Source organism: Leptopilina boulardi, unplaced genomic scaffold (assembly GCF_019393585.1).
Source record: "Leptopilina boulardi isolate dan_hultmark-lab unplaced genomic scaffold, ZJU_Lbou_2.1 LbouV2_281, whole genome shotgun sequence".
Classification (NCBI taxonomy): domain Eukaryota; kingdom Metazoa; phylum Arthropoda; class Insecta; order Hymenoptera; family Figitidae; genus Leptopilina; species Leptopilina boulardi.
In genome coordinates this window covers 618,408-630,501 of record NW_026137842.1, presented here as the reverse complement: position 1 = coordinate 630,501, position 12,094 = coordinate 618,408, and the positions used below count along the sequence as shown (strand labels likewise).

Sequence of the window (12,094 nt, the reverse complement as noted above, 5' to 3'; positions counted from 1 at the left end):
CTGAATAAACATCTAAGCTTGAACATTGCATAAAATATTCCGTCCACAGTGCATCAGTTAGCTTAGTACAATCTTTTTCTCTTAGATAGATTTCGACATATGTTTGAAAACTACAGAATTGATCAAAAAGCTTGGTGTCATTTATTTTCATAACTTTGAGTGTCAAATATTCAATTGATGCAGAAACGTCCTGCCATTGAGGAACACTCTTGAAGTTCATCTAATTAAAGCATTTCAGCTCTTCGAAAGGTGCTATCCATGGCTCTAAATGTTCCAAGCAAGCACTATACATGTGATAAATATCGTCTTTACCGGTTTGTGCTTCTCTTTCAAGTCCATTTTCTGCAGCATTTCTGAGAATCTGCTTAACAGATAAAGCCAAGAATTGTTGAGAAATCCTGTCTTGCAATGATTTTTGACAGACTTCTAAAATGTGGAGAACTTCTTATACCGAGTTTTTTTCCCTTTCGATACTTGCCACTTGAGCGTGGAACATCGACATTAAGGAATGTACCGACCAGAGATAGCATTCTCAAAAATCGCTTTCAAAAAATGTATGTAAGACTTTCGGAGAATTATCATTAGACAAAAAATACGACTTCAAAGCAGGAAACATTTGAAGAAATCTTTCTACAGCCAGAAAAAGTGAAAGCCATCTAGTTGCGGAATGTTTCGCTAAAACTTTAAATTCAGTTTCAACAAAGTCGCATAAATCTTTCAATTCCTCAGTTCGAACAGTGTAAATTGAAAAATAATTATAGACTTTTACAATTATTGACTCCACATCAATCGGTAATGAATAAGTACCTGCATGAGTTGTATTATTTAATATATGACCTGGGCAATAGCCTGTGTTTTTGTTCTAGCATTAGACATTTGCTGAGCAATTTCGGAATCCTTGTAAATTAGTTTGTGAAGATTGGTTGTACAATCGGTAGATTTAAAAGACTGATGATGATGAACTGTGTGAAAAGCAAGTGTTGCTTCTCCTGCTCGGGCAGAGTTTTCACACTTTGAAATACCGATTTTGACGAAATTGTCCAATTGAACAACTTTACATTGATTTTGTAAATTCCTTTTATGTTTATTTCTGGCAATGTGAGCTTCGATATCACTAGCTCCTTTGTTTGAAATATTAATATCAATATTGCATGTTAAACAGTGTGCAATACTACTGTCATCAGTTTTTGTAAATCCCGGGTATTTGATTCGCAAATCTGAATTAAACTTGCACTTTCTTCGCTGAGACATGATCCTAAAAAATAACGCATATAAATATAAATTTTTTATTATTTTTACAAATTCTTAATTTATTCTTAATATATATTAAAATTAATTGTACATATTTTATATTTCAAAACTACAAACATATTTACACATTAAAAACAGAACCTAACATTTTTAATTTTAATGTATAGATTAGTTTGTAAAATTACTAAGAAATACACATTTTTAAAAATAAAAGTATGAAAGTTGCATATAATAAGAATTATATTAATTATTAGAAAACCGATTTAAAAGAAAAAAGAAAACACTTACCTCATTAACTTATTTAATCACTGTACAGACATAGAAATCAACAATTTCTAGCGGTATCTTATTTACGGCCTGTAGTAGTTTTTACTTAACAATGAAACACATAAATACAATCATGTATTAATAATAAGTATAATATAACATAAAAACAAGAAATTTGGTTCAAACAGGAATAGCATAAAAATTAACCGCAATAGAGGTTAGACCATGCTGAGATCTTATGGAATCCACGCAATCGCAGTGATGGGTATATTGCGATAGTAGTTGCAATGTGCGCCACTTGAGTTTTACGTTGACTACAAATATCACATGGCAACGGACGGTATATACGTTAATTAAAATGCGTACTTTAAACATAAATATGTCAAATATTCATAAATACATAATTTTACTCGCACTGTGGTATAAATATGAAATAAAAAATGTGTACATAATAGGTATCATTGAGGAATAAAAAAGCCGGACAAAAGCCTGACATTTTAAAAAAGCCGCCCGCAAAAAACCCGCAGACCCTAAAAAGAGTACATGTCCGGCTAAAAGAGTACGTCTCGTAACCCTACCCGGAGTTAAATATTAAAAATCTCCAACGTTATTATTCAATGGAGCATGCGGTCTAGAATTTAGCGAAGCCTCAATTCTCGTTAGTAGAGTATAAAATTCTTCGTGGGTCAGTTTGTGTGAACCAACTATACGATTTAAATGGTGCTTAACGCTTTTAACTCCCGCCTCCCACAGTCCAACAAAGTGGGGGGCGTTAGGGGGGGACAAAATGCCAAGAAATCCCTTCATTGTTGAGCCTCTCGCAAAAATCATTATCTTTTCGAATTTTAATTAAAGATTTTTTCAGGACGTTATCTGCCCCAACAAAGTTCTTAGCATTGTCACTGTCCAAATGAGCAGGCTTTCTCCTACGTGACACAAAACGATGGAAAGCTGCTAAAAATGCATCGGTCGAATAATCAGGAACGAGTTCAATATGAACTGAACGGGTAGAACAACAAATAAAGAGAACTATGTAGGTTTTCTGACTCTTGATTCCCCTTCCCAATGCGAAACGAATATCAAAGGGACCGGCATAATCGATGCCAGTGTGTGTAAATGGTCGAGAGGGAGTAACTCTAAAATCGGGTAAATTTCTTATGAGTTGTTGAGGTATCTCAGCCCTTTCTCTTACACATTTAACACAAGCTTTAATTATTCCTTTCACCAAAGATCTAGCTCCAATGATCCAAAAATTCTGTCTTAGAACGTGTAAGGTTAATTGTAAACCTCCATGTAAAGATCTGAGATGAGCATGAGAAGCACTCAGATAACTAATTTGGTGACGAGGTAAAATTATCGGGTGTTTTTCATCGAAACTAATAGGAGCATTTTTTAATCGCCCACTTATTCTCAAAATTCTCTTGGAATCCAAAAAGGGATTCAAATTTTTTATGGTTGATTTTAAATTCACCGACTCTGAATCCTTGAGATTTTTAATTTCGTAGAAAAGAATTCAACCTGAAGCCACTTTATCCAAAATTCTCTGGATTGATATATTTCCTCAACATCAAGAGGCCCTGATTTAGTTGGAGTTTCAGTTTTGTTTTTCGAAAATTTCGTAATAAAATTAGAAAGAAAGCGCTTACAATAAGCAGTTACTCTCAATAACTTGGGCCATGAGGAAATTTTTTTAGACAGTTCCGAAAGACAATCATCGCGAATAGAAACATGAATATTAATTGGTTTTTGTTCCAAATTAACTTCTGATGGAATCAAGGGACATTCTTGTGGACTTTTGTTAGATTTATCAGGAAGCCACGGAGGGCCCTTCCACCAAAGAGAATGATTCAAAATTTCAGAAGGAGAAATTCCGCGTGAAATACAATCCGCAGAATTTTCCCTCGTAGGAACGTATTGCCATTTAGCATCCGGAAGTAATTCGTGTATTTGTGCTACACGATTCGCAACAAAAGTGCGCCAAGTAGATGGATGTTTACTCAACCATGCCAATACCACTGTCGAATCCGTATGACAAAAAACAGGTAAGTTTTCCAAATTTTTTAGAGTTATCACGAAACTAAGAATTTTTGCCAGCAGGACGGCTCCACACAGTTCTAATCGCGGGATACTAACAGGATTTAGAGGAGCAACTTTTGATTTGGCAAAAAGAAGAGTAATTCTCTCCATTCCAAGGTCATCCTCAAGACACAAATAAACACAAGCCCCGTAAGCTCGACTGGAAGCATCAGAAAATCCATGCAATTCAAGATTCTTAGTGGATTTAGTTTGACCTGTCCATCTTGAAATTTTAAGACACTCTAATTTATTTAAAGAAAAGTAATAATCTTTCCAATTTTTAATAAATCTTCAGGAAGCTGATCATCCCAGTCGAGCTTACGCAGTCACAACTCCTGAATAAGCATTTTCGCCACAACAATCACCGGAGCCAACCAACCAAAGGGGTCATAAAGTTTTGCTATGAGGGACAAAACTTTTCTTTTCGTAGGATTAAGAATTTCCTCACAAGATACCTTAAACTGGAAAACATCAGAAACCGGATCCCAATTTAAACCAAGAACTTTAAGTTGTAAATCCTTATCAAAAGGAATTTCTATGGCTCTTTCATTATTTCCTTCAGGACAATTTTCCAATAAAGAAACTTGATTGGATGCCCATTTATGTAAATGAAAACCGCCACATTTCATTAAATCGACAACTTGTTTTTGAGTTTCCTTTGCCTCTTCCTCCTCGTCAGCACCAAATAAAGCATTATCGACGTAAATATCATTTTCAACAATCGATCTAGCTAAAGGAAAATTATCACCCTCATCCCTGGCTAATTGTTTCACAACTCGATTCGCTAAAAATGGAGCACATGTTGTGCCATAGGCATCGACCACGTAAACAAAGCGATATTCGCGCGAACGCATAATAATCGAAATTAAATCGTTTAGAATTTTAGGACTAACGAGAAGATGTGAATTTGCATGTGTCCCGTTTCGATATATTCAAAAATAAATTCCAGATTTTGTTTCGATAGAATAGGATTTTTAGAAAGACGTTGCATGACTTTACAAAGAATAATTTTAGTTATCTCTAGCAAATTACCAATATCTATTGGAAAATCGGTCTTAAATGGTAATCGAACAATATAACGACCAGAATTCAATCGAGAAAATACTCTTCACAACGAAACTCATCTTCAGTCAAGGACGATTTTACTGGACTTTCTTCTAACTGCCAAAAACGAATTAAATCCTCGTGTAAAGTGTCAGCCGAGACACTAATATGATTAGATAACGAGGGTTTTACTTGTGAATCACATGGAACTGGACCAGAAAGTATCTAACCAAAAATTGACGCCTGCGCAGTTAAGGAACCAAATAAATTTTGTTCCAAACCAGGTAACAAACATTCGCCGAATTTATCGGCTCCAATTATAAAATCGATTCGAGAATCACTAAAAGGATCGGGGTCTGCTAATAATAAATTAGTTTGCTCTAAATCGTTTTTTAAACCCATACTTGTAGGTGGACTGTAGGAGGTTAAGTTTATCAAAACTAAGATTTTAATTAATAATTTAGGATAATCCTGTTCCCTTGAAATAATTTCAAAATGTGCTAATTTTTTTGCTTGCATTAATATTCATAGCTCCCACTCCAAAAACGAGAGCATTAACTCGATCATATCGAGGATTCAAAATTTTAACGGCTCTTTCTGAGCCCTGGCGGATTGGGAAAACCGAGTTGTAACCGAATTGGGTTACGATTCGGTTACGTTTTGGTTCATTGTGAAATATTATCGTTAATCGACGAAATATATAGTAAATAACTATTGGGAATGGTTAATATACATTTAGAGTGCTTATTTATGCAATAATAATAATAAATTAAGATATAATTAATTAATAATAAGTGTTTTAAGTGTACAGTGCATACAGTTGTTGAATTACCATATATATGTATATTACCATCAGCGGCAGCTGTGATACGCGCGTTAAACTCTAGATGGCGTTAAGGATGACTTTGTAAATGAATTTCTAAAATAAAGCCCTTGAGTGTCAAATGTGTAAGTGAATATATAAGTTTTGAAAAAATAGATCAATTTATTAAAACAACTTTTTTGATTTGTACAAATATAAAAATAAAATTTTTATAACGAACAAAAATTTTTTTAATCAGAAAAAGTTTTTTTTGTGTCAAAATTAATCTTTCTCATTTTTCTTTATTTGAATAAATTTTTTTTGAATTTTTGAATAAAAAAAAATTTTTTCTCAATAAAATGAAAAAGATTAATTTTGACACAAAAAAACTTTTTCTCATTAAAAAAATTTTTGTTCGATATAAAAATTTTATTTTTATATTTGTACAAATCAAAAAAGTTGTTTAAATAAATTGATCTATTTTTTAAAAACTTATATATGGGCGATTCCACGTGAGATTTATAGTCGAGGTTTAAAATTCTAGTAAATATATTTTTTCCTTATTCTTTATGAAAAAAAGAGACACCTATTTTTTTTTATGGTCAAATTTTTGAGTTACAAATTTTCAAAATTTTGTTCAGTCAAAAGCAGACCTATTTTCAATTAAGAATAGATGAAAAACTATTGTATTTAGAAAAATTTTGTAACGACATAAAAAATTTGTTTTTTCTTCGACTTTTTAAAAATGTTAACAAAAAAAAAATTTGTGTTATATTGTTAATAAATTAATTAACCTCTGCATTTTTCATTTGTTTAATTAACATTTAAATAAACTGAATTTTTTTTTTATTTTTTTTTAAATTTTATTGACTTGATGTAAAAAAAATTTGTCTTTTGTATGATAAGTCTCGTTTATGTATAAAAATGGAAGCTTTATTGATTGAAATAGATTCTTTTTATCAACATATTTGTCGGACCGAGACAAATTATAAGAAATTAGGAAAAGCTAATTCTAATCTAGCCGTTGCTAAGGGTCGCTTACAATTGTTAAATGAACGATGGACTCTAACACAAGCAATCGATTTAAAATTGCAAACTACGGTCAGCTCCACTGATAAATTGAGTCACGAATATTTTGTAAAATCTCATTTTTTAAAAATAGAGGAAGCGTATTTAAAAGCGTATGATTTTTTAATTAATGAAATTGACAAATTTACACATAGACAAGCGTCGTCTTCTGCGACGTTAAATGAAACTTCAGTTTTTCACGAATCGATGCGAATAAAATTACCTCATATCTCTTTACCGGAGTTTTTTTTTCTCGTTTGTACTCCTGCCCTATTGGCATATTACGCACTCGACAAGAGTCCCCGAGAAATACTTTTTATGGATGAAGCATAACCATTCTACAAATTTTTGCAATTTTTTAACCTAATGCGCCTACAGTGCGACTTTCGAAGATAGGAGTACTCGCATTTGCCTGAACCACCCGTCATTGGGTTTTCTCGCCAGAGAAGAGGGAAACTGTAGAAAAACCTCTTCTGAGTACAACCGGTTTATCGACTGTCTAGTTTCGGCGGTATACATCGGACAATTAATCAACAATGCATACCGTCGCACCTAGACGTCAAACCTCCCGCTCAGAATAGCTCACTTGTTGGAAAAATCCCCGGCTGACGGGGGGCGCGAACCTCGTTCGCTCAACCCGCAAAGCCTGGAGCACCAACCAACTGAGCTATTCCGTCGGTTCTTTACCGGAGTTCTCAGGCAAATTTTCTGACTGGGAAAATTTTCGCGATTTATTTGACGCTATGATTATTAAAAATGAAAGAATATCGAATATTACTCGTTTGCATTATTTGAAAACTTCACTAAAGGGCGAAGCAGTTCAATTATTAAATCATGTAGCGGTTACTGATTCGAATTGTAATATTGCCTGGGAAATTTGAAAAGCTAGGCATCATAATAAGCGTGTCATTATTACTTTGCATTTTTCTTCGTTTATAAATTTTCCCAAAGTCAGTCACAATTCACCCGAGGAAACGTTTAAAGGTCTTACTGAATTTTTGGAAACGCGAATAAGAGCTCTTGAGGCAATTCAAATTTCGAAAAATTTAAGTTCAGAAAAATCAAAAAATTCAAATCAACAAGTTACAAAGAGCCATGCTGCTTCTACCACTACTAAGTGCGTTTTTTGTAAAGAAAATCATCCCTTATATCGCTATAATCAATTTAAGGAACTTCCAGTAGAGAAAAGAAAAGAGATTGTTATTCGAAATCGGTGTTGCTTTAATTGCCTAGTTCCGGGTCACAAACCGAATTCCTGTCATCACAAAGTGCGATGTAATTATTGTAAGGGTAAACATAGTACTCTTTTACGTTAGACTTAAAGATCCATGTGATTCTGCTCATTTTTTGAATATTCAATCGGGTTTGTTGACTCACACACTCTTAGCGACTGATCTGGTAAATGTTAAAACCGATAAGGGTAAAATACATAAATTTAGAATTTTACTAGATCAAGGGTCGGAAAGTTGTTTTGTCTCCCTGGCGGATTGGAAAAACCGAGTTGTAACCGAATTGGGTTACGATTCGGTTACGTTTCGGTTCATTGTGAAATATTATCGTTAATCGACGAAATATGTAGTAAATAACTATTGGGAATGGTTAATATACATTTAGAGTGCTTATTTATGCAATAATAATATTAAAATAAAACATAAATAATTAATAATAAGTGTTTTAAGTGTACAGTGCATACAGTTGTTGAGTTACCATATATATGTATATTACCATCAGCGGCAGCTGTGATACGCGTGTTAAACTCTAGATGGCGTTAAGGATGACTTTGTGAATGAATTTCTAAAATTAAGCCCTTGAGTGTCAAATGTGTAAGTGAATATGGGCGATTCCACGTCAAATTTACAATCAAATTTTTAATTTGGCCAAAAACATTTTTTCTTCATTCTTTATTGGAAAAAAAGGATACGTATTTTTTTTTTTATGGCCAAATTTTCTCACTATGAATTTTTGAAATTTTAGATTTTCAAAAGTAGACTTATTTTCAATCACATGTATCTTTAAAACTATCAACTTTAGAAAAATTTTGCTAAGAGAAAAAAGTTTAGTTTATTTACGACTTTTAAATAATTGAAACAAGAAAAAAAAATTTTGAATTTTTATAAAAAAAATATTAATTTTTTATAAACAAATTAATGTTTTTTACATTTGGGCCCGATTTTTTTTCGTATACCTACCTAGAAGTGTTAAGAAGACTTTAGGAAAGGTTTCAGAGTGGGCCTGATAAGTTTAATAAGTTTAAATAAATATTTAAACACGGATTGCAAGCTTAATGCGCGCGCGGTGCTTTGTGAGTCTATCTAGTTTGAAAAGAAATTTTCTTTAAGAGGCATTTTATATTTTTTTAACTTGTTACATCAGTTTATTACAAAACGGATTTGTTAAAACTTTAAATATAAACATATTTAAACATTTCAATTGTTTATACGATTAATTAAATAGTTAGATTAATGGATTTTTGTTTTATTCAATTTTTACATATCACAATATTCGAAAAGAATTGTTCTTTAAACTAGATAGACTCACAAAGCACCGCGCGCGCATTAAGCTTGCAATCCGTGTTTAAATATTTATTTAAACTTATTAAACTTATCATGCCCACTCTGAAACCTTTCCTAAAATCTTCTTAACACTTCTAGGTAGGTATACGAAAAAAAAATCGGGCCCAAATGTAAAAAACATTAATTTGTTTATAAAAAATTAATATTTTTTTATAAAAATTCAAAATTTTTTTTTCTTGTTTCAATTATTTAAAAGTCGTAAATAAACTAAACTTTTTTCTCTTAGCAAAATTTTTCTAAAGTTGATAGTTTTAAAGATACATGTGATTGAAAATAAGTCTACTTTTGAAAATCTAAAATTTCAAAAATTCATAGTGAGAAAATTTGGCCATAAAAAAAAAAAAAATACGTATCCTTTTTTTTCAATAAAGAATGAAGAAAAAATGTTTTTGGCCAAATTAAAAATTTGATTGTAAATTTGACGTGGAATCGCCCATATTCACTTACACATTTGACACTCAAGGGCTTAATTTTAGAAATTCATTCACAAAGTCATCCTTAACGCCATCTAGAGTTTAACACGCGTATCACAGCTGCCGCTGATGGTAATATACATGTATATGGTAATTCAACAACTGTATGCACTGTACACTTAAAACACTTATTATTAATTATTTATATTTTAATTTAATATTATTATTGCATAAATAAGCACTCTAAATGTATATTAACCATTCCCAATAGTTATTTACAACATATTTCGTCGATTAACGATAATATTTCACAATGAACCGAAACGTAACATGCTTACAGAAAACATTGACCTGCGTGCGCCGGTGTGGAGCATGCGCACAGCAACAACGACAGACTGAAAAGTTTGTGGAGTTCCGTAAGGGATACGCTACCGAGCGGACGCGTTACTTTGCTTACGAAACATACATTGAATTTCACGGGTTCTCCTAGTTCGGTGTTATCTTGCCAATAGCGATTAAATCCGGGATGTTTTTTTTTTCTTTTTTTAAAGACTCAAAGAGTCTTATTGTGGGTTTCATAGCATTCTCACCTTTCGTAGTATAGTTGTTTTCTTTTTAGGTTAGCCAGCCTCGTGGCTGTGCGCGCGCGTCGCAGAGGCATGGCCTCTAGCGCGGATTTCTCAACTTCCGCAATGGACTTCACTGATGAGACAGAGGAGGAGATAGCTGCGAAAAATTTATTATTTTATCAGGATAATACAAAAAACTTTCGTTCGAGAAACAACTCGACATCGTCCCTCGAATCGGAACAAAAGCGTAAATGCGAAAATCAATCGGACCCATCCATGCCGCCTCCTTCTTCTGCCAAAGTGCATTTAAAATCACCCGCTAATACAAATTCGGGAATTAATAAATCTAAAATCAAACTCGCGAAATACGAAAATTCAAATAAAGGCAAATGTCCAATTTTCTTACAGCGCGATCCCAATTCGAAAGATTTGTCGAAAGACTTAAACCATGTGTCGGTCGGTAAAATCATCCACAACCTTTACCCGGGTAAGGTTGTCGGTATTTATCCAAGTGGTCGCGGAAAAGTTCGGGTTATCACGAATAGTGGCAGAGCGGCAAACCAGATTTCATCTGACCCCACTCTGAAATCAAAAGGTCTATTTGCAATAATCCCATCAAGTTTCGTCACATGTCAAGGCATTATTAATAACATCGGGATAGATATCTCTACAGATGAAATCTTAGAACACGCAGAAGTTGTAGGTGTTAATAAAGATATCAAAATCATTGGTGCCATGAGGTTTAACCGCAAAAAAATTGACCAGGACAACACGGTTAAGTATGAACCTTCCACTACCGTTCTTCTAACCTTCCAAGGTACTTGCATTCCAGAACGCGTTGCAATTTATAAAGGTTCATCCCCAGTGCGTCCCTACGTACCCGACCCACGTATGTGCCTAAATTGTTTAAGATTTGGCCATATAGCCAAACACTGCAGGTCCAAACCTCGATGCCAACAATGCGGCGGCTCAGCCCCCCATACAGACGATTCTAACCCCTGTACCCACGCGTCAGGTCCTCCAAGATGTGCAAATTGTAACGGTCCACACAAACCTTCTTCAAAACAATGTCCAGAATTCACTTTTCAAAAAGAGGTGCGCTACTATGCGACACAACACAAAATGTCCTTCGATGAAGCCAAAGAAATTCTTAAACCAAAAAAGGTAACTCGTCATATAAATTCATTTAACTTTTCCGACTTTCCTGATTTGGTAGATCAACAAGCCCCTTCTGCATCTCTCACACAAAATCAAACTCTAACCTCCAAAAACGCTTATTTTCTCAAGTGTCATCCACTCACAATAACAATTCTCAACGGTTATCAAACAACACGTCACACTCTCGCATACACGAAACACAAAAAAAACAACTCTTCTTCTTCATCCTTTTTCGCTACAAATTGGAACAACGGCAGGTCTAACATCTCTATGCCTAACGGTTTTGCTCTTTCCAAACACACATCTACCTCTCCTTCCTCTCCTCCATCTGAACCACACACATCTAACTCCAACCCTCAATTTCAAGAATCACTCAATTCTTTCATTTCACTTCTAAACATGCATGTCACTCAAATTTCTTCCAACTCACCTCCAGAAATCGTGAAACAAAAACTTGAAACTCTCTCTAACATCATCACTAGCCTCCATTCTTTGTTAGCTCTTCCAGCTCACAAGGATGGCTAGTCTTTCCAAATTAAATATCTTACAGTGGAATTGCCGTGGTGTCTCTAACAAGACACACGAAATTCACAAACTTTCCAATCAATTTGATATTCTCCTCCTTTGCGAAACTTTTTTGAAGCCTAAAAAACGCGTTAACTTTAATATTCTTAAACAATTTAATATTATTAGATCAGACAGAACAGTAAATAAAGGCGGCGGCCTTGCTTTTGTAATTCGCAAGAATTTAACATTTTCAAAAATCGGTTCAATTTTCACTCGGGAGGATGAATTTGAGACACTCGCTGTTTCAATTGACTCCTCCATGGGTGAACTTTTAGTAGTATTAGTTTATAGAGTTCCGGGTAAATT

The 12,094-nt window shown here is 33.8% G+C and overlaps 2 protein-coding genes across 2 annotated transcripts; one reads left to right on the top strand and one right to left on the bottom strand.

Annotated features, from left to right (window-relative positions):
- Positions 1-220: 220 nt before the first annotated feature.
- Positions 221-4,448, bottom strand: LOC127282143 (uncharacterized). The gene is made up of 5 exons (XM_051306244.1): positions 3,925-4,448; positions 3,037-3,817; positions 2,310-2,938; positions 838-1,255; positions 221-361 (listed from the first exon to the last, which is right to left on the bottom strand). Exons 1-5 carry the CDS (start codon positions 4,446-4,448, stop codon positions 221-223), a joined length of 2,493 nt encoding a protein of 830 aa, XP_051162201.1.
- Positions 4,449-10,153: 5,705 nt separating this feature from the next.
- LOC127282142 (uncharacterized) lies at positions 10,154-11,746 on the top strand. The gene has a single exon (XM_051306243.1). It carries the CDS (start codon positions 10,154-10,156, stop codon positions 11,744-11,746), a length of 1,593 nt encoding a protein of 530 aa, XP_051162200.1.
- Positions 11,747-12,094: the final 348 nt, after the last annotated feature.

Coding starts and splice junctions, on each gene's coding strand:
- LOC127282143 (XM_051306244.1), bottom strand. CDS start 4,448: ATGCGTTCGCGCGAATATCGCTTTGTTTACGTGGTCGATGCCTATGGC. Junction 2,939..3,036: donor TTTGGATAAAGTGGCTTCAG/GTTGAATTCTTT, acceptor TTGGATTCCAAG/AGAATTTTGAGAATAAGTGG. Junction 362..837: donor AAACACAGGCTATTGCCCAG/GTCATATATTAA, acceptor TCTGTTAAGCAG/ATTCTCAGAAATGCTGCAGA.
- LOC127282142 (XM_051306243.1), top strand. CDS start 10,154: ATGGCCTCTAGCGCGGATTTCTCAACTTCCGCAATGGACTTCACTGAT.